This window comes from Capra hircus, chromosome 12 (assembly GCF_001704415.2).
Source record: "Capra hircus breed San Clemente chromosome 12, ASM170441v1, whole genome shotgun sequence".
Classification (NCBI taxonomy): domain Eukaryota; kingdom Metazoa; phylum Chordata; class Mammalia; order Artiodactyla; family Bovidae; genus Capra; species Capra hircus.
The window spans coordinates 55685832-55712322 of NC_030819.1; the positions used below are offsets into that span (position 1 = coordinate 55685832).

Sequence of the window (26491 nt, forward strand, 5' to 3'; positions counted from 1 at the left end):
TGCTCATTAACCTTAGCCTGGAAGTCTTCCCAGAGAGGATCATTCATCCTAGAACAGCCAGGGAAGAATTCCCAGGGAGCCAGTCAGCGTGAAAGCAGGTGGGAGCCAGGCATGCCTGTCCCCATAGCCGGCTGCAGGGTCCAGTACTGCGTTGGCAACAGGGTGAGGTGAGCCTGCTCTGCCTCCATGAAACTCATCTGCGCTTTCCTTTTCTCTTCTTCCTAAGCCCCTAAGGCGCTGATGCCCTAGTGCCCACCTTCTAATTGGTGTATTGTTGCCCGGAGTCTGCTTCGCTATCCCTAAGATCAGCTGGCACTCATGAAGAGCACTCTTCACATCTGAGGCTAATGCCAAGCAGCCCTTCACAGCCATGAACACTTGGGCTCTATCCCCAGAAGGTGTCCCAGACAGCGATGGTCCCCAGAGGCGTGACAGTCGCAGGGGAGAACTAGTAGAGCAATAATAAGTACTGCCGTTGGAAAGAGCAGTCTCTGATTTGACAGCCCTTTCATCTAGTCAGCGTCTCAGCATCTTCTGTTCAGCATCCTCCTCCTTTTAGAGGCTTGTGGAAACCAGACGCACCTGCCTTTTGAAGGTGGTGTAGACTTAGAGGCCAGAAGCAGATAGGTTACAGGTAAGGTTACCTGCTAGGCTAAGATTAGAAATGGAACCTCAGCATCTGCCCTTTCAGCTCGCTCTAAGCAGACATTCGCTCAGCCGCCGTCTGTAGTCTTTCCTGCCTCTTGACTCCCTGATACAGGTCAGTCCTGGGGCAAATATCAGCTGTCCTGTGTCCTATATCCTGGGGCAGTCAGGCCCAGTTTTACGTGGAGAATATATGTATATCCATATTCACTGATTTGGGGTCCAAACTTTTGGTTGGTTGAGCAGATGTCAGGAGATGGGAGGAAGGGCAGGAGGGGGGTCTCCCAGCAGGAGGAGGAGCCTCTGAATGAAGGCTCTCATGGGGGTGTTGTGTGTGGGAACCCACAGAGCCGGGGCCCCTGCTGAATGGAGCCCATCCACCAGCCGAGGGACCCCAGGCAGAAGCTTGCTAAGCTGGGCACGTGCTGGGGGGTGTGGTCTCACCCGCCTCTAAGCTGAGACCATAGGCTTTAAAAGATTTCCTTTTGTTATTGTTTAATTGCTAAGTTACGTCTGACTCTTTGCGACCCCATGGACTGTAGCCCGCCAGGCTCCTCTGTCCGTGGAATTTCCTAGGCAAGAATACTGGAGTGGGTATTCTCCCTTCTCCAGGGGATCTTCCCGGCCCAGGGATCAAACCCACGTCTCCTACATAGGCAGGCAGATTTTTTACTACTAAACCACCAGGGAACCTAAAGATTTCATACTGGGAGAGATTGGAGGCCCTGACTTTTCCACCTGAGGGTGAGTTACATGAGCTACTTAGGTATATTTTAAAAGAGCTCTGTCTTGTGAGGGCTCTGAGTTCTGTCCTTCTGGATCCTTTATAATAGCTAAAGTGATTCATTCATTCATTCATTCATTCAACTATGTGAAGGATAGTTAGTGAATGCCCTCCATACAGAAGGCCTCATGTTACTGCAAAAGATGCCAAGCTTTATAAAATGTGGGCCTGCTTGCTCCATAGCCTCTGATTACAGCTGCTATGTTCAGGAACTGATAGCTCGCTTTCAGCTGGGAAGATGTGGGAAAGCTTTATGGTGGAGGTTTCATCTGTATGCTTTGCATTTGAGCAGATCTTTCCTCTAGAAACCCCTGGAGGAGGGCATGACCACCCACTCCAGTAATCCCATGGACAGAGGAGCCTGGTGGGGCTATAGTCCATGGGGTTGCAAAGAGTCAAACACGGCTGAGCGATTTTCACTCGCTTCCTCTAGAAACCCATTGGTTTGGGGACGAGGCCAGGGACAGATGGTTTAAATCTGTGAATTATTCAGACCCCCGAGTCTGCTTCTGTGGTGGGATGTTGGCTGTTATCCTGGCCTTCAGCTTCTCTGGCAGGGAGCACGCAGCAACCAGGAAGAAGGTGAAATGCCCACCATTTCCAGGTATAGGAGACGCCCATGTGCTTGGTCCAGGGGGGGACTTGGTGCCTGAGCACAGTGGGATCTGGAGGGAAGGTGTGTGGTTTTGGTGATCTGTGCAGACCCTCCAAATGCAGGTCTTCCTCTTGGGGTGGTCAAATTCGGCGATGCTAACCCACGCATCCTGCCACCTCTGTCCTTCCCGAGCCTTGAAACTCAAGTTCACCGACCCAGCCTCTCCCGGTGCCCCAGTGTCCTGACCGTGCTGGGAGGCTGCTTCTGTTCTGACCCAGGAGTTTTTTTAAAAAATTTATTTATTTTGCTTTTGTCTGCACTGGGTCTTTGTTGCTTTGTTCAGGCTTTCTCTAATTGCCGTGCATGGGGGCTAGTCTCTGCTGCAGCGTGCAGGCGTCTCACCGAGGCGGCTTCCCTCGTGGCAGACCACAGGCTCCAGAGTGTGGGCTCAGCAGTTGTGGCTCACAGGCTTGGTTGCTCCATGGCACATGGGGTCATCCCGGATCAGGGATGGAACCCATGTCCCCTGTATTGGCAGGTGGATTCTTACCCCTGGACCACGAGGGGAGCCCCAGACACTGGATTTTCTGAGGCTTCTTTACTCCAGTCCTCCCTTGCTAAGGCAGGCTGACCTCTGATGTCACCACAGGACCCCTGCAGGAAAATCCAGCTGTCCATTCACCTCGGGAGGCAGAGGCCATGTCTGTGGCCACACGTGGGAATCCCTTGGGGGAGCTGCTGACGAAACACCCCTTCTGTCCGCACCTGGAATCAGAGTCGTCAAGTATGGGTCCCCGGGACCCAGAGCTGCAGGTGTCTGGTGTCAGGGGACGAACTGGGCCTCATTCTTTGCCCTGCAGCCTAGTTAGGGCACAAGCAGGGGCATGACTTGGCCTACTGGTTTCCTTACGTGCCTTTAAAGATACAGTGTGACCCTTATTCTAAAAATCTGATTATAGAGGGGTTTCATCAAATTGGTGCTCATTCTGGAGCACATTACAAGAAGTGAGATTGCCCAAGCTTCCCCATCTCAAAGCGCACGAGGCAGAGTTTTCACTATAAGCACAGATGCTTTTCATTTTTGCTCCAAACGTACTCATCCATGGAGCCTGGTATTTAGTGATCTGACTTGTGACCTTTGACCCCTGCCTCCAAGACCTCCTGATCTGGCCCTGAAGTCCCAGGGCCTCTTGATGTTCTAGATTCTGCGTTCTCAGCAGAGATGCCTTTTCAGAGGCGCCTAAGTGTTCATCCTCTGGGTTTACGTTTGCTTTGTCTCACATCCAGGACACACTTTCTGCCATTTCCTAAAGAAATGATCCTTTTAGACTCACTGGCGGGCACAGCATCCTCACACTTCATCAGATGTATAGAGGCCGCTCTGGCGGTCGTCTTGCATCCTGACTCTGATTCGTCCCGCACAGCAGGCACACAGTCACCATCAGCGGAAACCACACTTTCTAATCAGAGAATGAGGTCCCAAGGGACCCTCCATCTTCCAGTGTGAGAGCCCCACCCATCACAGCACGGGGCCTCCAGATGCTGGGACGTGGCCCAACAGGAAAGAAGGGGGCCTCTGTGGACACCTGCCCACCCAGCAGGCGGCAAATGCACCACCAGACAGGGGATACTGTCAGCCAGGGAGCTCGGGCAGGGCTGGCCGTCGGCTCTGAGCTGGTAACAGGGATGCTGTAGCAGGAAGGTGGAGTCAGAAGGATGGCGAGTCGCCTTGGTATCTGGAAAGGAGCGTTGTTCAGAGGGCCCTGGAGAAAAAAGACAGGGGCGGCCCCCTCTGTCTCATCAGATACATGTTGTGGGTGGGGGGCAAATGGGAGTTTAATCTGGTTTTCTTTAATGAGGAGATGTAAAGCCATGCTTCTTCATTCTAAATGGAAGTCTTCTCTAAGTGAATTGGCAAGGCCACCCCTAATTGCATTTTGCAAGAGGCTGGATGGAGTAAGCCCACAGCTCTGTTTTTGACAGTCTAAGAGAAGAGGGTGGCTTCCCAGGCCTTTCCTTTGATGGGACTCAGCTAAACAGCAAGCAGCTGCAGAGACAGCCTGGCTCAGGGAGCAGCTTCTCTGTACGACTGGGACTACTTGCTGGGCACGGGGACAGATCTCTCTGTGGCAGCTCAGAACTCTGTGCTCCGGGAGGAGGGAGGAGGCTGATCCAGCAGTGGGTATTTATTTTGAGGAGGTGGGCAGAGAATTCCTCAGGATTTTAAAAGGAAAAAAAATGAAGCTTCACCCAGCATAAGTTTGCTGTGGTATGTAATGATTCAGCACCTCTGTCTCTTTTTTGGTGTTGCCAGGTGACTCAGAAGTAAAGAATCTGCGTGCCAATGCAGGAGACACAGATTCAAGCCCTGGGTCAGGAAGATCCCCTGGAGGAGGAAATGGCAATCCACTGCAGTATTCTTACCTAGAAAATTCCATGGACAGAGGAGCCTTGCTGGGCTGCAGTCCATGGACTCAACAACGAGTCAGACACGACTAAGCTACTAACACGATGCAAAAAAAAAAAAAGACCTTGTGTGTTCCTTGGGTCCACTTATCTGACTCTTTCCCAATGCCTGCCAACCTGGAGGTCTTCTCAGGCTGAGTGCTCAGACAGGCTGCTGCTCCATGTTCTGGAAAGAAGCCAGGAGCCACGGAGGAGAAGCTGTGGGGATTGAAACTGGGACCAGAAAGAGGATGGCCAAAGTGCAAGGCCCCTTCCTCATAGAGGAAACAGCCTTGAAAAACCATCCACAGGACTAGAAACCCAAATCACTCAAGGCTCCTCTGTCCATGAGATTCTCCAGGCAAGAATACTGAAGTGGGTTTTGCCATGCCTTTCTCCAGGGGATCTTCCCAACCCAGGAATTGAACCTGAGTCTCCTACATTGCAGGCAGATTCTTTACCATCTGAGCCACCAGGGAAGCCCCAGCTCTTGCTGGTTTCCTTCAGAACATTCTGGGCTCTCCTCTTGTTGCATATGGAGGAATTAGGGAATCAGTATTGCATTCCTAGAAGCCCCTCTGAGAGGCTGTAACAGATAGATCATGCCGTTACATCATCCTTAATATACTGGGTGTGGCATTTCATCACCACTGAATCAGAGACCTTCTTCCGACAAGCCAGAAGGGCATGCGTTTACCCACCACCCTCACCAGTCGGGGCAGACCCACCACCAGGACACAAGTTATTCTTCTGGAACATAGGCCTGGTATCCATCTCTCTTTTCTGGAACCACCCGCAGCAATTTGGGTCAGAACCCAATAAATCAGAATCATTCCAAGCACCAGTGAAAAGATTTTTCTTCATACTGAGCTGAGTAAAACATCTCCAAACAATGTGTGGACACTTGTTTTTTATAGACAGCGCGCTATGGGCTTATGGGACATCACCAATGAAGCATAAAGGAAAGCTAGTTCCTTCTTTTTTTTTTTTAAGCCAGCGATTTATTTTTCCAAGAGACTGAAAGACTTTGGACAACAAGTCCATTAAAAACCTTCATATAAACAGGATTTGGACAATTAAATACTGTAGCAATCAGCCTTTCTGCTGAGTAGATTCATAGCTCTGAGCCTCAAGTAAAATATTATTTAATCAAGAGTGACCAGTAAATAAAAGTGAGTCATCGTATACCAAGTCCATGTTCACGTCATAATGCAGGTTTCCTAACACTTGTCAGATTCACTGTTGGTTCTGCCAGTCTGTTTTAGTGGATGAAGGTCTCAGTTACCATAGGAGAGAGAAGTCGGGCAAACCTCTCCAAGCAAAGACAAGTCCAGAATGGGAATCAGTCCCATTTTAAAATACCGTAGGCCTTTGCATTCCCTTTACAAGTGGGCTTCCTTTCTTGTGAAAAGCTCTTCCTCCTAACAAATCAAAGATCAGCCTGTGAATGACCCCCTGAGAAATGAAACCCTCTGAGAAGTAGCTGGACAGTGCTCTGAACTGCACCCCAAGAGCTTCAGGGTCTGGGCACATGTCCCTCCAATGCCAGGTTTTGACACATGAGTATGTCACAAAATGAATCTAGTGGTTTGTAACTAGCATTTTGAAAAATATAAAGTAACAAAGAATGAACATTTTAAAGCCAGGTGATTGCAGGTAGGAAGGTAAAGTGCCGATCCATGAAATTTTGTTTCACACATGCACCCATGTACACGTGTGTGTGTGTGTATAAAACGATGTAAAATGGTGCTTTTACAATGAGAACTTGGAAAAACATTGTTCTGGTTTGCTGTCATAGGGAGAAGTCACCTTATGCAATGATTCCTGTAAGTCATACACTTGAAGTTTAAATAATACCCCAACAACAAATGGAGAAGGAAATGGCAGCCCACTCCAATATTCTTGCCTGGAAAATCCCATGGACAGAGGAGCCTGGCAGGCTATAGTCCGTGAGGTTGCAAGAGTCGGACACGACCGAGCGACTAAATCACCACCACCAACAAAAATAACAAAAACAGTGACGGTGGTAGGTGTGTGGTGGGCGGGCGGTGGGGATGAGGGCAGGCGCAGAGGTCAGGAGGGGGAGAATAAAACACCCTGGGCTGGCTGCTTTCCTGGGATTAAGTTCCTGGAGATGTACCTTCAGCCAGAGAAACAGCAGCTTCTCGGGGGCAGCTCCCACAGCCTGGGCAGGGGAGGGCCACTCTGCCATCGGAGGGGAGCACGTTCATGGCTGAGGAGCTGGGGTGGTGAGCACACATCTGCCCGCTTGCCTTGGGGCTGGTGAGCGGGCTGTTGGGTGCTGGTTGCTGGTCTTGCAGGGGAGGCAGCGGCCGGGCGTTTGAGAGCCTCGTCCGTGGAGTCAGGCAGCCTCAGGCTCTGCCACTGCTGACTCTGCCACTTGCTAGCCCTTGGGCAAAATGCTTCAGACCTCTCTAAGCCTCAGTTTCCTCATCTGGAAAATGGACATGAAGATATTGACTTTATTGCTGTGGGGGTTGAGTGGAGGATCAGGCAGCTGGGTACATACATCTTGGTTCCCTCCAGCTACCTTGCCTGCTGTAGGTCCCACCTGCCGCTGGGGGGCAGGATGGAGGTCTGGTGGGGGAGGACCCTCTTCCTTATTACCTGGTGGAAGGGGCAGGAATGGAGGCCCAGGGCAGTGAGGAGGTGGCTTAGGTGGCCCCCCACCTCCAGCCGGGAGCTGCTTCCTCTTGCGTGAACAGCAGACCTGCCACAGTGACTTCCCTGTGGCATTCCCGCACCCACCCACCCCTCCCCCCGTGGCTCCAGGGTTCCCACGTCACCACCAGACCTCGTCTCCTGCCTCAGTGCAAGGCTGGAGAGGGCGGCCACCACCTCAGCAGAGCGTCCCTCCCTAGACGTCGGGCCACGGACCCTTCCCTTCATTCAACTCCACCTCTGTCCTCCAGGCAGCAGGGCGTCGCAGCCTCGGGCCCCAGCTCTCCGAGTAACCAGAGCTGTGATCTCCTGCAGGTGGAGGACATCACCGCCAGCCATGAGGCTGCGCTCCTAGAGATGGAGAACAGCCACACACTCACCCTCGCGATCCTGCAGGATGACCACGAGCACAAGGTCCAAGGTAGCTGACCTTGGGTGTGTGTGTGTGTGAGTGTGAGTGTGCACCCGCTTCTGCTGCAGACACAAGGGGCCTCCCTTCACCTCACCCTCTATCCTTTCTTCCTTCCTCTTCGTCCTGGTATGTCCTTTGTGTTGCTTCTTGTGTGAAGAAAACACCAAAATCCAGGGTGTGGGTCACTTCTTTCCTCTGAAGCTGATCCTCTGAACCCTGAAGTCTAGACTCCCCAAGGAGCCATGGTCCTACCCTAGGGTGTGGGGCAGCAGGTCTGGGGTACAGCCTCAACTTGTTAGAGCTCGAAGGTGATTCCAATGGGCGGCCAAGCTTGAGAACCACTGTTTTCAAGCAGGTATAGAAATTCTGGGCCTTGTCTTGTGTGGTGGCCTCTGATGAGGCCTGGCTGTCTACACTGGGCACTGAGACCACATTCACCATGGGCAAAAGTGGACTCTCGGGATCTTACTTTTTTACGTTTTTTTTGTAACTTTGAATTGTCTTTGGGTACCTAGGATTTTATTGGGTTGGCCAGAAATTTCCTTTGGGTATTTCCTTACAATGTCACAGAAAAACCCAAACCAGCTTTTTTGGCCAACCCAGTAAGTCGGTCATAACAACAGTAACACTTAGTAACTTACTAAGTGTTTAGTAAGTAGAGCTGAGATTTTTGACTCTGTGAAAGAAGCTTTTTACACATTCACATCTGTATACATTACTATATGTAATTTTTTTTTTTCAATTTCCCCTCTCCTCACTTTTTTCTCTCCCCAGTCAGCTGGTTGCTAAATTAGATGGAAAATAATTAACATAAGAATATATTAATACATTTTTTTAATGCCAGAATTTTTTAATGTGTAATTTTTGTAGTTGCAAAGGCCTCTGTTAGCAATATAAAACCAAAATACAGTAATAAAAAGGCTGATACATTCAACTAAATAAAAGTTGTCATAAAAATATAAACAACTTCAAAAGGCAAACTACAGGTAGAAAATATTTTCTGCATCTATACAGCAAAGGACAAATTCTCTTAATATATCAGTTCAGTCGCTCAGTCATGTCCGACTCTGCGACCCCATGGACTGTAACACGCCAGGCCTCCCTGTCCATCACCAGCTCCTGGAGTTTACTCAAACCCATATCCATTGAGTCAGTGATGCCATCCAGCCATCTCATCCTCTGTCGTCCCCTTCTCCTCCCTCCTTCAATCTTTCCCAGCATCAAGGTCTTTTCAAATGAGTCAGTTCTTCACATCAGGTGGCCAAATGGGAGGGGGGTTCAGGTGGCCAAATGGGAGGGGGGTTCAGAATGGGGAACACATGTACACCCATGGCTGATTCATGTCAGTGTATGGGAAAAACCACTACAATATTGTAAAGTAATTAGCCTCCCATTAAAATAAATTAATTTAAAAAATTAAAGATGCTTGCTTCTTGGAAGAAAAGTTATGACCAACCTAAATAGCATATTAAAAAGCAGAGACATTACTTTACCAACAAAGGTCCATCTAGTCAAAGCTATGGTTTTTCCAGTAGTCATGTATGGATGTGAGAGTTGGACTATAAAGAAAGCTGAGCGCAGAAGAATTGATGCTTTTGAACTGTGGTGTTGGAGAAGACTCTTGAGAGTCCCTTGGACTGCAAGGAGATCCAACTAGCATCCTAAAGGAAATCAGTCCTGAATATTCATTGGAAGGACTGATGCTGAATATTAATACATTTTAAGAATCGGAGAATCAGAGTTTTAAAATCATTTTTTAAATATTCTTTGTCAATAACAAGTCACACTGTGTAGCAGTCAGTGTTCATGTGGTCGCCCCCTCAAGCTCTAGCCCCACCACCTCTGGGAACTCTTGGTGTGTGGAAGAGTCCAAGCTGGAGGCAAGGAGAGGACAGGAGAGGAATTTCCTGAGAACAGATTTACTGTATTACCTGTGTCCCATGAGCACGTCTCATGCTCAGAGTACCAGTTCCCATCCTTGGATGAACATTGGAACCACCTGTTGTTGTTTTTTTTTAATACTGATGTGTAGATCCCATTACAGACGTTCCAATTCACTTGCTCTGGGGATGAAGCCCAGACATGAGGGTTTTTTTTAAAGCTTCCAAGGTGATTCTAATATGTAGAGCATCGTGTTAAGTATGAGATGGAGTGCCATGACCTCGGAATAATGAAGTACATCATGGGTACATAGATAGTTGCCTGTCTCCAGGATAGACGCTGACTTTAATTTGGTGGTGAGGTACTGGGATCTCCTGAAAATGTCCTAAAGCTCATCACCGTGCTGTAGGAAAATGGTCTCAGAAGAGGGGACAGGAATGGAAATGTTACATTGAGCATTGCCTTTTGTTTGTGGATTTTCATGTAAACAGACCTGGTAGATTTTTCTGATTAATGAAGTCTCGCCTAGACACCACATCCAGGGCCTTTGAATTATATACAAAGTGCAGACATTGCAGGCATATGTAAGGGTAACTAAAATATTCATTATTATGGGTGATGCTCTCAGTGGCTATTAACAGTAGTCATTTAGACAGAGGCATGTAGACCAGAAGGCCACATGGTTTTATGGCAATGAATTAACCATAAATTTTTCTTTTTTTCCTCCAAATGTAAACTTCAGCTCTAACAACTGGATTTCTTAGAGAGCTTCACCATCATTAAAAGATCCGGGTCAACGGGAACCACAGAATTTTTCCTAATTGCAGCTCATGCCAGCCAGGAAGATAATTATTGGTCTCCAGTCCTCTCGTGTGCTAAGCATATGATACAGGCTGATTAATGAGACCTTTCTTCCCTTCAGTTATAACAGGAAAACAAATTGCTTCTCTAGCTAGAATGAGACGGGCTTCATCCAGCTAATAAGACCATTCCCATCTGGAGAAAAATAGAATCCATTTGCTTAATAATTCTTACATGACATCTCTTCTGCCTAACTTGCAAATTATTACTGGAATGACACTTTTTACAGAATAAAATTGTTCCAAACACTCCAAGAGGATTCCATCCAGTGAGTCCTTCATTCTGCCTGAATGTCTCAAAGTTGACTCTCTGCTCAGGCAAACCCTAGCAATCTGTGGTTTCCAGAGTGTGGTCCAGAGGCCAGCAAGGTGACCTTGCAAGCTCCCCACTGGTCCCATTCACCTGTCCATTCTCCAGCAAGCCCACACGCTGCTCTCCTCGGAAGGCGCCCTCCTTCAACCTGAAATTGCTGCTTTGTAATGGAAAGGAAAAGTGATCCTGGGAGGGAAGAAAGTGGAGATTTAACGTTGATCACTCACTGGTTTCACCATCGGGGAGAGTTGGGAAATCAATGAGTGTTGTGAATGGAGAAGCTGAGTCGGCTAGGGTGGTGGTCGGGCTGCGTGTAAAGGGAGTGTGTGTGTAGGCGGCTCTGCTTGCTTCCCTCCTTCCTTTCTTTCCTCTTCCTCTCACTCTTTCTTCTCTTTCCCTCCTATCTTCTCTCCCTCTCTCCTAAACAACATCACATACAATTTCAAACTAATGGACGTGTCTCTTTTGGCTTAAGTCTGCTATATACTGATGTCCGCTAGTTACTTCTGTCACCCAGTCTTCATCTGGCAAAAGAATCTTGTTCGATCCCTTTTCCAGAGAAAGATCAGCTTAACACTTTGATGTCTCCTCTGCAGAACTGATATCGACCCACGAGCTTGAAAAGAAAGAATTGGAAGAAAACTTTGAAAAGCTGCGTCTGTCATTACAGGTTAGTATTTCCCAAGTCTGACTTCAAGGTAATGGCAGCAGATGTTTCTTTCTGACAGTTCTTCCTGTCTGCAGGCATTTATGTGGCACCTGCTGTGTACTGGATCCTGCACTAAGCAGTGGAATATGGGGGATAAATAAGACCTAACTCCCTGCCCTTAAGGAGTTTTCTGTCTGCTCAGAGCTCATCCTTGCACAGAATGGATAATACCGTGGGTGCCATGGACTGCTCCCCACCTGCGATGGTCAGAGCCATGTTTAGGGGAGGGGGAGGACTGGGGGCAGAGTATTCTAGGCAGGGGGAATGGGGTAAGAAGAGTCACGCAGGGTAGAAGACACAGCAGATGCTCTGGAATTATTAAAGCAACTTCCATACCCTGGAGACAAAAGCTTCTTGCTTTGGGGCATCCCACTTCCAACCTACACAAAGCATGGGTCTCGGTTGCCAGGGGTGCTACCTGGCTTCCTTCTGGCCTCAAGGGGAGACTGACAGGCCTCTCAGATCACTTGCCTGCCTCTCCCTCCGGCCTGCCAGAGATGCCCACCCCCACCCCCAGCCCCCCAACCCCCTGGCCAACTTCTTCTGTGAAAAGCTGTTGACCGTCCCCACTCAGGCCTAGGGAAGGGCTGTCAGAGAAGCCAGGGGGAGGTTGGTGGCCCTGCCTCCGTTGGCAGCTGTGGGTGTCCCAGTCCTAGAAAGATTACCTTTGAAATATTAGGGACGCTCACATTTGGAGGTTTGGAAGGCAAAGACCATAATTCAAATAGAAAGGTGGGAATTTTGCTTTTTGGATGGCTCTTTGGCTCAGACGGTAAAGCGTCTGTCTACAGTGCGGGAGACCCAGGTTCGATCCCTGGGTTGGGAAGATCCCCTGGAGAAGGAAATGGCAATCCACTCCAGGACTATTGCCTGGACAGAGGAGCCTGGTCGGCTACAGGCCATGGGGTCGCAGAGTCGGACACGACTGAGTGACTTCACTTTCTTTCTTTTCCCCAGACAGTGTTTCTTGCACAGTGTCTGCCCTGCCAAGCAGAGAATCTAGGATTATGGAGTATCACACTATTGAGTGGACTTTGCAAAAAATTTTACATGGGAAGCTGCTTGCTGCACGCCCACCCCCAATCCATGGATCCATCAGTGGGCCTGCATATGCCCCCCCATACCCCTCATGTGGCTTATCCTTGGCAGGTTAACCCCAAACTGCCTTATGTACCCTACATTCCACACTGTGCTAAGTCACTGCAGTTGTGTCTGACTCTTTGTGACCCCATGAACTGTAGCCTGCCAGACTCCTCTGTCCATGGGACTCTCCAGGCAAGAATACTGGAGTGGGTTGCCTTGTCCTCCTCCAGGGGATCTTCCCCACCCAGGGATTGAACCTGCGTCTCCTACATCTCCTGGATTAGCAGGGGGGTTCTTTACCACTAGTGCCACCTGGGAGGCCACTCCACACCACCCAGATACATTACCCTAAGGAACACAGACCAGGAATGTAACAGCCATACTGTAACGTATGAAAAGCCCACAATAGTCCAAAACCAAAAGAAAGGAGAGTTTTGTTTCATCGGTGAGTCTTCACTTTGCCGCTGACGTCGTGCAGTCATGAACCATGCACGTTTTAGTGGTGACTCACCAGCAGAATCCATTTGAGCTGGAGACTTTCAGGTACAAGGTGGGTGCAGTTGGGTAAACCAATTTCCTTGGGCTACTGGCTACTAGAGAAACAGGTTTGGGATAAAAGATTTGAGTTTGGGGCTTAAATCCCACTGTATCTCCTCTTAATAGATTTTGAATCATGGGTAGTTACATAAACTGTAAACATTAGCTTACTCATCTGTAAAATGGGGATAATACCAGTTCCTTCCTCAAGATATGAGCAGCTTAAGGGAAATAAATGTGTGTCAGTGAAGAAAACTAATCAACAGTCAATCTAAGAAAGAAATGGAGAATGTTATTCAAGCCAACCTGAGGATGAGAACCCAGGAGACAATCTTCATGTGGAATACAATCATAAATACAGGCTGAATACTGTTCAGCCATGAAAAGGAGTAAATTTTGCCATTTGCAGCAACATGGATGGACGTGAAGGGTGTTATGCTAAAAGCAAAATAAGTCAGGCAGAGGAGGACAAATACTGTATGCTATCACTTAGATGTGGAATCTAAAAAATACAACAAATTAGTGAATATCACCAAAAAAAAAAAAGGAAACAGTCTTAGGTATAAAGAACAAGTTAGTGGTTAGCAGTGGTGGGGAGGGGCCACATAGAGGCAGGGAGACAGGATATAAGACAGTCTCAAGGATGTATTGTACAACATGGGGAGTATAGCCTATATTTTGTAATAATTGTAAAATGGAAAGTAATCTTTCAAAATTGTATCTAAATTTTTTTAAATTTAAACAAAGACAAAAATCCCTGAGACTGTCCCACCTGTTATAGGTCAATGCACAGTTCAGTTCAGTCGCTCAGTCGTGTCCGACTCTGTGACCCCATGAATCGCAGCACGCCAGGCCTCCCTGTCCATCACCAACTCCTGGAGCTCACTCAGACTCACGGCCATCGAGTCCGTGATGCCATCCAGCCATCTCATCCTCGGTCATCCCCTTCTCCTCCTGCCCCCAATCCCTCCCAGCATCAAAGTCTTTTCCAATGAGTCAACTCTTCGCATGAGGTGGCCAAAGTACTGGAGTTTCAGCTTTAGCATCATTCCTTCCAAGGAAATCCCAGGGCTGATCTCCTTCAGAATGGACTGGTTGGATCTCCTTGCAGTCCAAGGGACTCTCAAGAGTCTTCTCCAACACCACACTTCAAAAGCATCAATTCTTCGGCGCTCAGCCTTCTTCACAGTCCAACTCTCACATCCATACATGACCACAGGAAAAACCATAGCCTTGACTAGATGGACCTTAGTTGGCAAAGTAATGTCTCTGCTTTTGAATATGCTATCTAGGTTGGTCATAACTTTTCTTCCAAGGAGTGAGCGTCTTTTAATTTCATGGCTGCAGTCACCATCTGCAGTGATTTTGGAGCCCAAAAAAATAAAGTCTGACACTGTTTCCCCATCTATTTCCGATGAACTTACGGGACCGGATGCCATGATCTTCATTTTCTGAATGTTGAGCTTTAAGCCAACTTTTTCACAGTTGTATAAATTTTTGAAATAAAAGGTCTAGCATCAAAGTAACACATTGTCAGTGTACATAGTCCAACAGGGTGAGTAGCAGATCATTACGACACCTTAAAGGATTGAGAAAGGAATCTTATCGCCTAAGGAATTATCTTGCTGGCACCTGGAAAATTTGCTTTTCTTTTCGGTCTGATGAGTAGGCATCCCTGTGTCTTCTAAGGGAATCTAATTAATGTATAAGGCAGGTACCCAGTGCACAGGGAAGAGGGGTAGCGGCCCAGATGGGCAGAGAAGGTATTTTATGTTTAACATTTTTCCCGTCCTGCCTTAAAAATAAATACATTTCATCATGTGTAACGTGTATAGAGCACTAGGCAACAGCTACTGCTTTATAATAGTTCCAGGCATTGTCCTGTTTATCATCTTCAGTATGGTACCATAGTAAAGACATAGGAGACAGAACTCTTCAGGACCTGTCGTCACTGTGTTTAGTGGTGTTGGTGGGGGGCGTAGGGGGTGTGCTCGGGGCTCAAGCAGAGCAAGGAGTCAGGGTCAGTTTGACAGCTTCTGGCTTCACTTTACAAATACAGAGAGTTCTTCTTTGAGATGGATTAATTGTCCTTCTTGAAGTCTGGGCTGGGGGTTGCAGCTAGAGGCCAGACTAGACACCTCTCTGCTGATGGTCTGCCTCTGTGAGGTTGGTTATTGAGTTACTAAATGCCCCCTTCACTGCAGGCTTCTTGTTGGGGCAGAAGTGAGATGGCATTCCCATCTCAGAGTCAAGTCGTCTGCTTTGGGGATCCCCTCACCCCCCCCCCACTTTCTGTGCGGCAGCAACACTCACCCATCAACTATCTTGTGGTCCGTTCTGGACAAGGCACTGAGGCGGGGAGACTGCGGGCACTGGGGGGCCTCTCCCCCGCAGCATGTGATGCCCTTTTGGTCGGACCCAGTGGGGGGCCCCCTGACCTCACCCCCCCGTGAGGAGCAACCCGGGCAGGGGTTGCAACCCAGGGGCCGTGTCTGTGAGGATCGAGCTGGATGTCTCATGCGTTACCTGCAGGACCAAGTGGACACGCTGACCTTCCAGAGCCAGTCTTTGCGGGACCGAGCCCGGCGCTTCGAGGAGGCTCTGAGGAAAAACACGGAGGAGCAGCTGGAGGTACCGTGAGCTCTCAGCGTCCCAGCATCCTGCAAGCCTGGGGGTCCCCCAGCATTACCCCAAAGACAGAGCCTCTGTGCTGATCTGACTGCAGAGTGCCAGCGGTCAGGGCCTGCCAGGATTTAAACACACATCCATAGGCACCTGTCCTGACTCAGGACAGCTGTGGGTTCTCCATCTGAGTGTTATTCTTGCTGCATTTCACAGGGCTCCCCAGCCACTGTCCATGAGCCTCTGGGACAAGCTGGACCTGGAAATGCCTCTGCCTGTACCCTCACCCCCACCCCAACACCTCACTCCTTCCCAACCCCAACTCCACAGGGAAGTTGGAGGTTTCTTTTTCCGGAAACCATGGCAAAATTCCTTCCCTCTATGTAGGGTTGCCAGGTGAAATCCGTGACACCCAGTGAAATGTGAGATACAGATAAATGAGATTTTTAAATATGCCTCCTACAGTACAAAAAAGTTGTTTATGTGACATTCAGACTTAATTGAACATCCTGTCATTTTATTTGTCACATCTGGCAGACTTACTCTAACAGTTCTTTTTCTACAATGCCTTTTTAAACTACTTTGCTCATTTCCTACGCAGGGTGTGGAGGGGGCGGGGCTGTCCTTGGGCACAGGTAGGGACCTGTGTCAAGCTTCACCTGTGTGTTGAACCAAGCAGTCTGGGTGAATGTTAAAGGCCAATGTTGAATTTAGTGTTTTGCCCACTAAGTTCCCTTGGAGGGCTGGGCTGATAGTATCTGGCCACCCCAGTATCTGACATTTCAGGGACCGATGGCCTCCCCTCTTCTGCTCCCCACGGAGCTGGATTTTTAGTCTCACTCCCAGTGGCAACTCCTGGGCATCTTTATCAGGGAGGACTGTGAGCATTCTCGCCCGCCTGCCCCCTCGCTCTTGTTAAGCTTGTTAACAGAGACTAGATTTCGCTGAGTTCATGATGCTGGTGAGTGCCTGGGAGACAGCTCCTTGCTCTCTGCCCCTGCAGATTGCCTTGGCTCCTTATCAGCACTTGGAAGAAGACATGAAGAGTCTGAAACAGGTGTTGGAGATGAAGAATCAACAGATACATCAGCAGGAAAAGAAGATTCTTGAGCTGGAAAAGCTGGTGAGTCGCCTGTAACTCGGGGAGGCCCCCATAACTGGCGTGATATTCCCGCTGCCCTTGTGGGTGAAAGGATTAACAGCGTTCGAGGGAGCATCTGGCCCTTACCTGTCCATTGCTTGCACCTGAGCAGAAAAGACCACAGATGAGGCTCCAGGCCTTGTTTTGGGAGCCAGGAGTTCAGGAATCTCAGACGTGGCCTCATTTGTACAAGTCTAGAGCCCATCTGAGGCCCTGTCAGCATCGCCATCCATCACTGTGATCTGCTGACTCCTCCCCTCCCTGGGGAGCATCGCTGATGGGTACCAGGTGCCGTGCAGACACTGTCTGTTCAATAATTCCGACAGCAGTCCACTGAGTGGGAGTCCATTGTCAGGAGTCTCCTTTTACAGATACAGAGATAGACGCTTAGGATAAGGTCTTGTCTCACCCAGAGCCAATAAGTGGCCCAGCCCAGGCAGGAACCCTGAGCCAGAGCTCCAGGCCTTGGCTTCCACTGGGTTTTGGCTCCCAGAGAACTAGCAAAGGGCGTGCCTTTGGGGGAATAGAGTGCTCAGAGTTCACTGCCAGACCCTGAGGGTGCAAGGGTTGCAGCTGAGATAGTAGTCCAAAGTTAGCAGCAGGGAGGCCTGCCTCCAAAGAGATACTATGTTGATGGGAAGGTTGGCCCAAGGGACTCATATAGAGTCATTTTTTTTCTTATCATTATTTTTAAATTTTTGATACTATAAAAGGAAAATATGTGCACTATAGGTAATTATAAGATAAAAATAAGGAGATTAAAATGCCATATTTCTACCAGTGTTAACACTTTCTGGAGGCTTTCCTCCATACAAGTGTACACACCCCAATAAACAGATTGTGCACACACACACACACACACACACACAAGGGTTTTGCATCCTGCTTCTTTTCAGTTAGCACGTCTTCAACTCACCATCTCAGTAACTGATCATCTCCTCTAACTTTTAAAGTTCTCTGCATGTTTTAGAAATGTCCTGGCAGCTGGTTTATCAAAACCAGGAGCTGGTCCCTGACCACCTGTTGCATTCAGCCATCACGTCCGCTCTCCTGACCTAGCACCATCCTTCTCTGGGCTTCTCTAGCTGCACAGATGCTTGTCCGTTAGGATGGGAGCCGGAGAAGGCAATGGCACTCCACTCCAGTACTCTTGCCTGGAAAATCCCATGGATGGAGGATCATGGTGGGCTGCAGTCCATGGGGTCGTGAAGAGTCGGACACGACTGAGTGACTTCACTTTCATTTTTCACTTTCATGCTTTGGAGAAGGAAATGGCAACCTACTCCAATGTTCTTGCCTGGAGAATCCCAGGAACGGGGGAGCCTGTTAGGTTGCCATCTGTGGGGTCGCAGAGAGTCGGACACAACTGAAGCGACTTAGCAGTAGCAGTAGCAGTAGTATGGGAGCAGACTGGGCTGTGAGTGCCCATTATAGCATCCTGGGTGATGCTGGCATCCTGGGACCATCCAGCAGCTCAGCTTTCCAGCTAGGCCAAAGCTAAGGCCAGTGGGGACAGCTGAAGTGGACAGAGCCCTGCCCCTCTCAGCCCTGCAGCCCTCCTTCTCCAGGCTGGACTGTCTGCATCCTTATCTGGTCAACCAGCAGCCTCTGGGTTTATCAGGCTGTTTTTAGCCCTGCTGATATGCAGATGACATCACCCTTATGGCAGAAAGTGAAGAGGAACTAAAAAGCCTCTTGAAAGTGGAGAGTGAAAAAGTTGGCTTAAAGCTCAACATTCAGAAAACGAAGATCATGGCATCCGGTCCCATCACTTCATGGGAAATAGATGGGGAAACAGTGTCAGACTTTATTTTTGGGGGCTCCAAAATCACTGCAGATGGTGACTGCAGCTGTGAAATTAAAAGACGCTCACTCCTTGGAAGAAAAGTTATGACCAACCTAGACAGCATATTCAAAAGCAGAGACATTACTTTGCCGACTAAGGTCCATCTAGTCAAAGCTATGGTTTTTCCTGTGGTCATGTATGGATGTGAGAGTTGGACTGTGAAGAAGGCTGAGCACCGAAGAATTGATGCTTTTGAAGTGTGGTGTTGGAGAAGACTCTTGAGAGTCCCTTGGACTGCAAGGAGATCCAGCCAGTCCATTCTGAAGATCAGCCCTGGGATTTCTTTGGAAGGAATGATGGTAAAGCTGAAACTCCAGTACTTTGGCCACCTCATGCAAAGAGTTGACTCATTGGAAAAGACTCTGATGCTGGGAGGGATTGGGGGCAGGAGGAGAAGGGGACGACAGAGGATGAGATGGCTGGATGGCATCACTGACTCGATGGCCGTGAGTCTGAGTGACCTCCAGGAGTTGGTGATGGACAGGGAAGCCTGGTGTGCTGCGATTCATGGGGTCACAAAGAGTTGGACACGACTGAGCGACTGAACTGAACTAAACTGAGGCACTCTGTGGGCATGCAAGAGTTCTCATTCCAGAAACCGTTCCAAGCAGGGGTGGGGGTGGGGGGCGGGAGAGTTGATTGAATCACTTCCCATTTCCTAGGAGGGCTTCCTTGGTGGTCAGATGGTAAAGAATCTCCCTGCAATACAGGACACCCACATTACATCCCCTGGATCAGGAAAGATCCCCTGGAGAATTAAATGGCAACCCACTCCAGTATTCTTCCCTGGGGAATTCCATGGATAGAGGAGCCTGGCAGGCTGTGGTTCATAGGTTCGCAAAGAGTTGGACACAACTGAAGCAACCTAGCACCACATGCATAGTGAATTACATATACACAATTTATGTGAGTGCCTATATTGGATTCCTGTGTAGAATACACTTCTCATAGTGAGTGTCTCCATGCCCCTGCCATTGTCAGAGATGAGCCATGAGCACCCGCCAGGTCCAGTTTGGCTGGTGGGTCCCCTGGTTCTCCCTGTCGGGTCCTCCGCCCTGCACTGGCACCTCTGGCAGTACCTGTATGTACAACATGACATTCTGAATTAATGGAGGGATGAAAATATCAATAATGTGGACACACTTTCCCTCCTGAGGCTCTCGGCAGCCAGGAATGTACAGCTCAAGCCAGCTCTGCACAAGAACAGAAAATAACATCCTCCTCCATGGTGGTTATTCCTTTGAGACTTAATGCCCGCTCTCTGTCCGTGTGTCCCCACGGCCTGAGACCTAGCTGAAGTCGAGCTCCATTCTAAGATGAACTGAGAAACTCTTTTTTGAAAAGACTGTGAAGAACTCCTGCGTAGGGTAGTTAAGGAAAACCACCACCCCTCTGTGCATTGGGCTGAGGTATCAGAGTGGAAGGACTGGGCTTTAGCCAGCTCTTCAGCAAGGCTCCCATGCCCACCTCATCTTTGTTCCCAGGAAATGCATGCATGCTAAGTTGCTTCAGTTGTGTTCAAGTCTTTGCGACCCCATGGACTGTGTAGCCCGCCAGGCTCCTCTGTCCATAGGTTTCTCCAAGCAAGAATACTGGAGTGGCTTGCCATTTCTTTCTCCAGATCTTCCAGACCCAGGGATCGAACCCGGGTCTCCTACATTGCAGGCAGGTTCTTTACCATTAGCACCACCTGGGAAGCCCCATAATTCATAATATATACCGATATATACACACAGACATATTATATACCTACATATATATAAGAAAGATATACGTATATATATATAAAACAGTACTTTTACAGTGCACTCTGGTATTTTTTATTCTGTTTTCTTTTGTTTAAAAAAGCAATGCTGGTCATGTCCCTCTAGCCTGGTTTTATAGCCAATGCATTGCAAACTGCAGTTTGAAAAACACTGTTTTAGATAATCCTCCAAAGCCCGGAAGCCAAGGGCACTGGTCTGTCGTCTCCCCCAGGGCCTGGCTGCGGAGCTCTTGACACTCCATCTTTTATAGGCAGAAAAGAACATCATCCTGGAAGAGAAGATCCAAGTTCTCCAGCAGCAGAACGAAGACCTCAAGGCCAGGATCGACCAGAACACCGTGGTCACAAGGTAGGTGGGCCTGGGTGATGGAGCCTCAGAAGCACGTGTCCCAGACAGAATGGCTTTGCTCCTGACCTTGGAGGGCTCTGCTTTTGTCCTTGCTCCTCCGAGCCCCAAGGCTTCCCCACACAGGCTCTCGGCGCTCCCCACGTGGAAGAAAGCATAGAACACACTGCTCTGAGCACCCAGCCAATGCCCTGGCTGCACGGAGCACCCTCCTTGGTGGAAAGGAGTTGGGTGGGGTAAAGTGTGTGGCACAGCTGGCGGGGGCAGGGGCAGGAGTGGTGGGGATCGTGGAGGAGGTTTTGGAAGGGCTGCCCACTGGGAGTTCCAGGCTAAAGAAAACAGCCATGTGAGCCAGCCGACCCTGGGCTCCAGCAGTGCCCAGCTGCTGCCCCGGCGCTCGGCCAATGGCAGAGGGGAGCTGCCCCAGCTGGAGGGCAGCAGGGAGGGACCGGACCATGCAGCCACTTCCATCTCCGTGCTCCTAACCTGCTCCGAGGCTCCAGCTTCCAGGAAGGGAGGAGCAGCAACCCGGCTGCAGTGACGACAGAGGCACAAAACACATCGGGTTCCTTTCTACTTGGGGTCCATCAGCCGCAAACACCCATGGAGCATCTGTTACGGGCCAGGCCCCAGGCTGGGGTGCTGAGCACTGGAGAAGGGACCGCTCTGGCCCCATCCTCCAGGGCTCCAGCTCCAGCAGGCGACCAGATGCACTGCCCAGAAGGTTGCAGCGCAAGCTGACTGCTGCCAGGGAGGCCCAGGGTGAGGGCAGGCTGCGGAGGCCGTCGGCACCACCAACTCCCCAGGGCTGTCCTTACGGCTCAGTGTCCCCCACACCACCTGCAGCTTTTGCTTTGTCCACTGGCCACCAGCGCCTCCCCTGACCCAGGGCAGAGGGACTGTGGGCGAAATCAGGTGTCGGCAGAGAGACTCTGGGAGAGGATTGTGTGGGTGGGACAGGTGGTGATTGTGTTTCAACCCCTGGGCTTGATCCCTGAGGTCCACAGGAACCCACCACACACCCCTTCCCTGTGCGCCCCTGGGCCCGGCCGACCTCGGGCTCAGAGTCTTCTCTGCCATTGCTACTCTAACTGTTGCTTGTCCCCTCCCCCACCCCACCCCACCCCCATGCAGACAGCTGTCGGAGGAGAACGCGAACCTCCAGGAATATGTGGAGAAAGAAACGCAGGAGAAGAAGAGGCTGAGCCGGACCAATGAAGAGCTGCTATGGAAGCTCCAAACCGGGGACCCGACCAGCCCCATTAAACTGTCCCCCACATCCCCTGTGTACCGCAGCTCCTCCTCCGGGCCCTCCTCTCCCGCCAGAGTCAGCATGACGCCCAGATGACGCCACCACGCTGCGGGCCGAGCTGCGGCGCCGGGTCCACGAGGGTTCCCACCGGCGGGGAGTGGTGACCGCCGCGGGCCGGCCCGCCTGGCCCCGCGCGCATGCCCAGTCGCTTCGTCGCGGCCTTCCATGCGCGCATGCCCAGCCGCTGCATAGCCGCACCCCAGGCCGAGCCCTCTTCTAACCCTCGTGTGTAAAACTGTCCCGGGACGGGCACTTAGGAACGTGTAAATGGTAGTGTCTCATGTGCAAACGTTTGGCCGTAGTCAGAGCCAAAAGAAGGAAACGCCAGTTGTCCTTGAGCAATGAACTTTCACTGCAGAATTTCAGGTTAGTTAACAAACAGCTCAGTTTTGACTATCCATTGAATAATCCTTGTGTACTGCACCGGTATGTGTGTATATTTAGATACACGTATATACACATGCAGCGGTTCTGAATTGCATTTTTTATAACATGAAGTGCTGACGTATTTTGGTGACGGTCAGCAGTTTTCTAACTCGTGCCTAAGAATTATTGGGAAATGAAAATGCATTTCTATCTACCTTCCCAGGAATATTTCTACCCAAAATAGAAAAAGGAAAAAAAAAAAAAGATACAGAGAAGAAGCGCCTTTCGACCTACGGTACTCTGTTTAACACAAACACCAGCCATTCGTCGGGTAACTACCTTTGAAACAATCAGCTTCTTAGTCAACATGACATGAGGTCACTATTACTCCATCCACAGATTTTAATTATTGACATTCCTGTCCTGAGTGGATAAGGGGCAGCAGTGAGAAACCCTGAGGGGGATGAGCGGTTTTGCAGATGTTAACTCATGACCAGTGGATCGGCTATAGTCTTGTAAACACAAGTTTTGCTTTTTTCCTAAATGGCATCTTGGAATCCATCGTTCAGCTGTTGCATCCTTGGGAAAATATGGAAGCACATGACCTTAGAGAATGAGGGTGAGAATGGCCTTGGAGTTGGCCAAGACTCTTCACGCTCCATCCTCAAGAAGGAAAACTGCTGATAGAGTCTGTATTCTGACTAAGCGTAGAGGAGAAGAGCGTCCTCTGGCATCCTGTTTGATGTGATGCTGTAAGTGGTCAACCCACCAAAATACGACCCTCAGCCCTATTTCATTGCCCCCCTTTCAGTTAGGTTCCGTAATCCAACCTCATTCTTGTACATTGAGCAGCTCAGGGGTTCTAACAGGGGCTTCCAGGAAACCAGTTCTTTTGTCCTGTGGGGATCAGTTCCTGGTTGTGCTAGATCATTGCATGACCTCCCAGAAACCCAGGTGTCTTTTTCTGCTGGATGGTCAAGCTATACCACAGCTGAGAGAGGTCACCAACCATCTTTGGCCCAGGAGGTTCTTCCAAAGAGAGGAGCCCCAGGAAACAGCCAGCCAGTGGTCACAGGCTTCTGGACTGGCATTTGTCTCCTAAATGGAGTAGAATGGGGGAGAGATTCCTGTAGTGCTGTGGACCATTAGAAGCATAACACACAAAGTAGTTTCAGCCATTTATACAGTGATGATAATGATGTCTTTACTGTTTGTGACGAAGACCCTGTACTTTTCTCCCCAAGGCCCCTCAAAGTGGTCCTGAGCACAAGACTGATCCTGAGCAAACCCAAGATAGGCAGACTTACGTAGATACGCTTTGTGGGGCCAGAGTCACAGAGCAGGAAAGAAACGGCTCAAGAAAGGGGTCCCCTGGCCCAGAGCCCCTGCCTGCTCGTGGCATATGTGGCCGGCATGAAGACAGACCTGGTCTGTGTTCCTTGCATGAGTCAAGCTTGGGCTTCCTGGCCTCCCATACATCTCATTTCTAGCAAACCTCCAGGTTTTTGCCCATCCTGGGGACATAGACAGGAGATACCCAGTGAAGAAACATTTATTTTTCCGTTTAGTGGGTCTGCATGATGCTGTGATGTTGAGTTGGGCATCCCATTAGAGTAGATGATGCCACATTGACTAAAATACACGAATATGTATTCTTTTAGTAGGCACCACCTGCAGACACAGTAGCTCAGCCCTCCGAACTAGGAACTGCTTCCATAACGGCACCTGCTAAATGCAGTCACACAGCAATACAGATGTCAGTGTTGCGTTAGAATGTGGTCTGGTGTGTTAGCCTGTTGCAGTCACAGTTGTAGTGGTGTTAGAACCAAGTAATCCCCCACTAGGTGACTAGAGCGTGGCTCTAACCATCCCTGACCTTGGGTACCCGAGCTAATTCCCGCAATGCCCTGGCTTCCTTTCCTTGTCATGGACGCCCATCATATAAGGCTCCTATCCCCAAACTCTAGGGGCTGCAGCGCACCACCCCCCCCAACCGTCGCCTCTCTCCTCCCCACTCCCAACACTGTTGGGACTTGGACCTCTGTCTCTCTGGTGTCCACCTCCCAGGCTGGAGCTGTTTCCATAGAGAAATGCTACAGCCTCCCCACCTGTCTCAAACAAACCCACCCAACCTCACCAACCTCTCCTTGGCGTGTAGGAAGCTGTTGGTGCCCTGCCCGCCCCCAGCCCACCACACGCCCTGCGAGGTTCCGGCTGGGTGTCGGAGCAGCGGATAGGCCGTGGAGCCGGCATACTTGGTGACCATCTGAAGGGGTCACTCGTTCCTTTTCTGGCCCCTGCGGTTTCTGTGTTGCATTATTTGTGTTTGAAGCATATTAAAATGAACTTGAGGGACCTTCTGTGATACGCACTTGATGTGACCATTGCCCTGGCCCCCCTCGGGCTTCAGGAGGTCAGGAGGGGACAGGGAGGCCTGAAGGCCAGGTTCCCTCTGTGTGCGCGCCAGGGTCAGCTGGTCATCACTGAGTCTTGAGACCCGTCTGCCCCAGCTCAGCAGGGTCCCTGCGCCCAGCTTATAGCCCGGGACTTTCAGCAGTCTTCCCCCGAGCTTTGGGGGCTCGGTGGCTCTGCTCCTTGTCTTGAGGTGGCCAGGTTGGACTGGAGACCATCAGAAAAAGGACACAAGACATCAAGTACAAGCCCCTTACCATCAACTTCAAATTCAGATGCTGACCTGACTTTCTGCCCCAAGTGGGCTTGGCCACTTTGTATCTGGGTGGTCACAGAGTTCTCTCAGAGTGGCCAGGGGGCCACTGGCTCCTAGCAGGGGGGCTGTGGTCACAGCACTTCCTTGTCACGCGCTCTCTCATGCCTGTGGGGTTCACAGGACTCCAAACAGCAATGAGCCAGGACACTCCTTTAACCTGAAAGCATTCGCCCCCTCCCACCCCCTTAAGATGGGCTTTCAGGCTGGACTGCAGCCAGTTGGTAGGGGCACCAGGGGCCACGGAGGACTCCAGTCAGTCTGTTCCCCCAAGCTGCTGCTGACCAGGAGCCCCTTGGCAGGTGATAAAGGCCCCTGAGTTACTCTGGACCTGCCAACACCTTCCCAGGACCCCCCAGGTCACTCATGCCTCCAGATATTGGTGACGGCTGCCAATTAATGATTTACTCATCAACACATCCCAACCTGTTGATGTCTTTTGGCGCCTCCTGCCACCACTTTAATCAAAACCACCCTGCATTATCCTTCCCCCCACCATGCATCAGTACTGCCACTTAGCAAAGGGACGCTGGCCTTCCTGTCAAGCAAGAGGCAGAGCCTTGCCCACAGTGGGGGAGAGGGTGGTGAATCTGGGTCAAATGCTCAAAAAACATAGCCAGAGGCTAGAGCTAATTCACTTGTTTGCTAAATACTTTTTCATTTTTTTCCCTTTGGAACCGGTCTCCTTCTCTGGAACTTCTCTATAAACAAAAGCAGGACACCTGGGGTGTCTTGACCTACCAGCTTGGTTTTTTGCCCCCTCAGCCTGAGGGATGAACAGGTGAAGTTGCCCCCCTTACCGTGTCTGGGTTTCCCAGCGCACGCATCACGCGGGACATAGAGAATTGTCTAAGTGGGCCCCTCCCCTCCCACGGGCTTAGCTGCTGCTGATCGGTTTAACTGCACCCAAATCTGCGTAGCACAGCGCATCAGCAGGCGCTCAAGAAGCAACCGCAGGGATTCAGGGAGTAAAAGTGTCAAAGTCCGACCCTGTACCTTCTCTCTGTCCGCCGCTGCCCCCAAACGGCGCGCTCCAGGTGACTGCCCAACCCCCGGCCTCCAGACGTGAGTGGCTTCAGAAACCCTTCGGGGTTTCCTGGGAGACGGCCGGGAGCCGGGTGGGGGCTCTCCAGGCGCCGATCTCTAGGTGGCGGCGTGGCGCCGCGGCACCAGCCTCTCCGGGCTGAGGGGGCGCTCCACGCGTGGACCCGGCCAGGTCGCCCCCAGGTCCGGGCTCTTGGGGGCAGTCAGCCCGCCCAGATGTCAAGGGCTGGGGTTCGGCGGTGCCTGCAAGACGGCACAGGGCACAGATGGCCCTGGGGCGGGGGGAGGTGGTGGGGGTGCTGGCTTGGGGAGGCAAGTAGGGGCGCCCCGCCTGCGCGTGTTCCCGCCGTCCAGCCCAGGCGAGTGGCGCCCACGGGT

The 26491-nt window shown here is 50.4% G+C and overlaps 1 protein-coding gene across 3 annotated transcripts in view; it reads left to right on the forward strand.

The window, feature by feature from the left end:
- The window catches only part of MTUS2 (microtubule associated tumor suppressor candidate 2), a 384721-nt gene extending 360022 nt beyond the window's left edge, over positions 1-24699 (forward strand). For all 3 annotated transcript variants that reach the window (XM_018056605.1, XM_018056606.1, XM_018056607.1), the window contains 6 exons: positions 7467-7572; positions 11214-11287; positions 15479-15577; positions 16572-16691; positions 20572-20669; positions 21801-24699. In XM_018056605.1, the coding sequence (XP_017912094.1) occupies positions 7467-7572; positions 11214-11287; positions 15479-15577; positions 16572-16691; positions 20572-20669; positions 21801-22014 (711 nt within the window). In that variant the 3' untranslated portion in view covers positions 22015-24699. The remainder of the gene's footprint in view (positions 1-7466; positions 7573-11213; positions 11288-15478; positions 15578-16571; positions 16692-20571; positions 20670-21800) is intronic.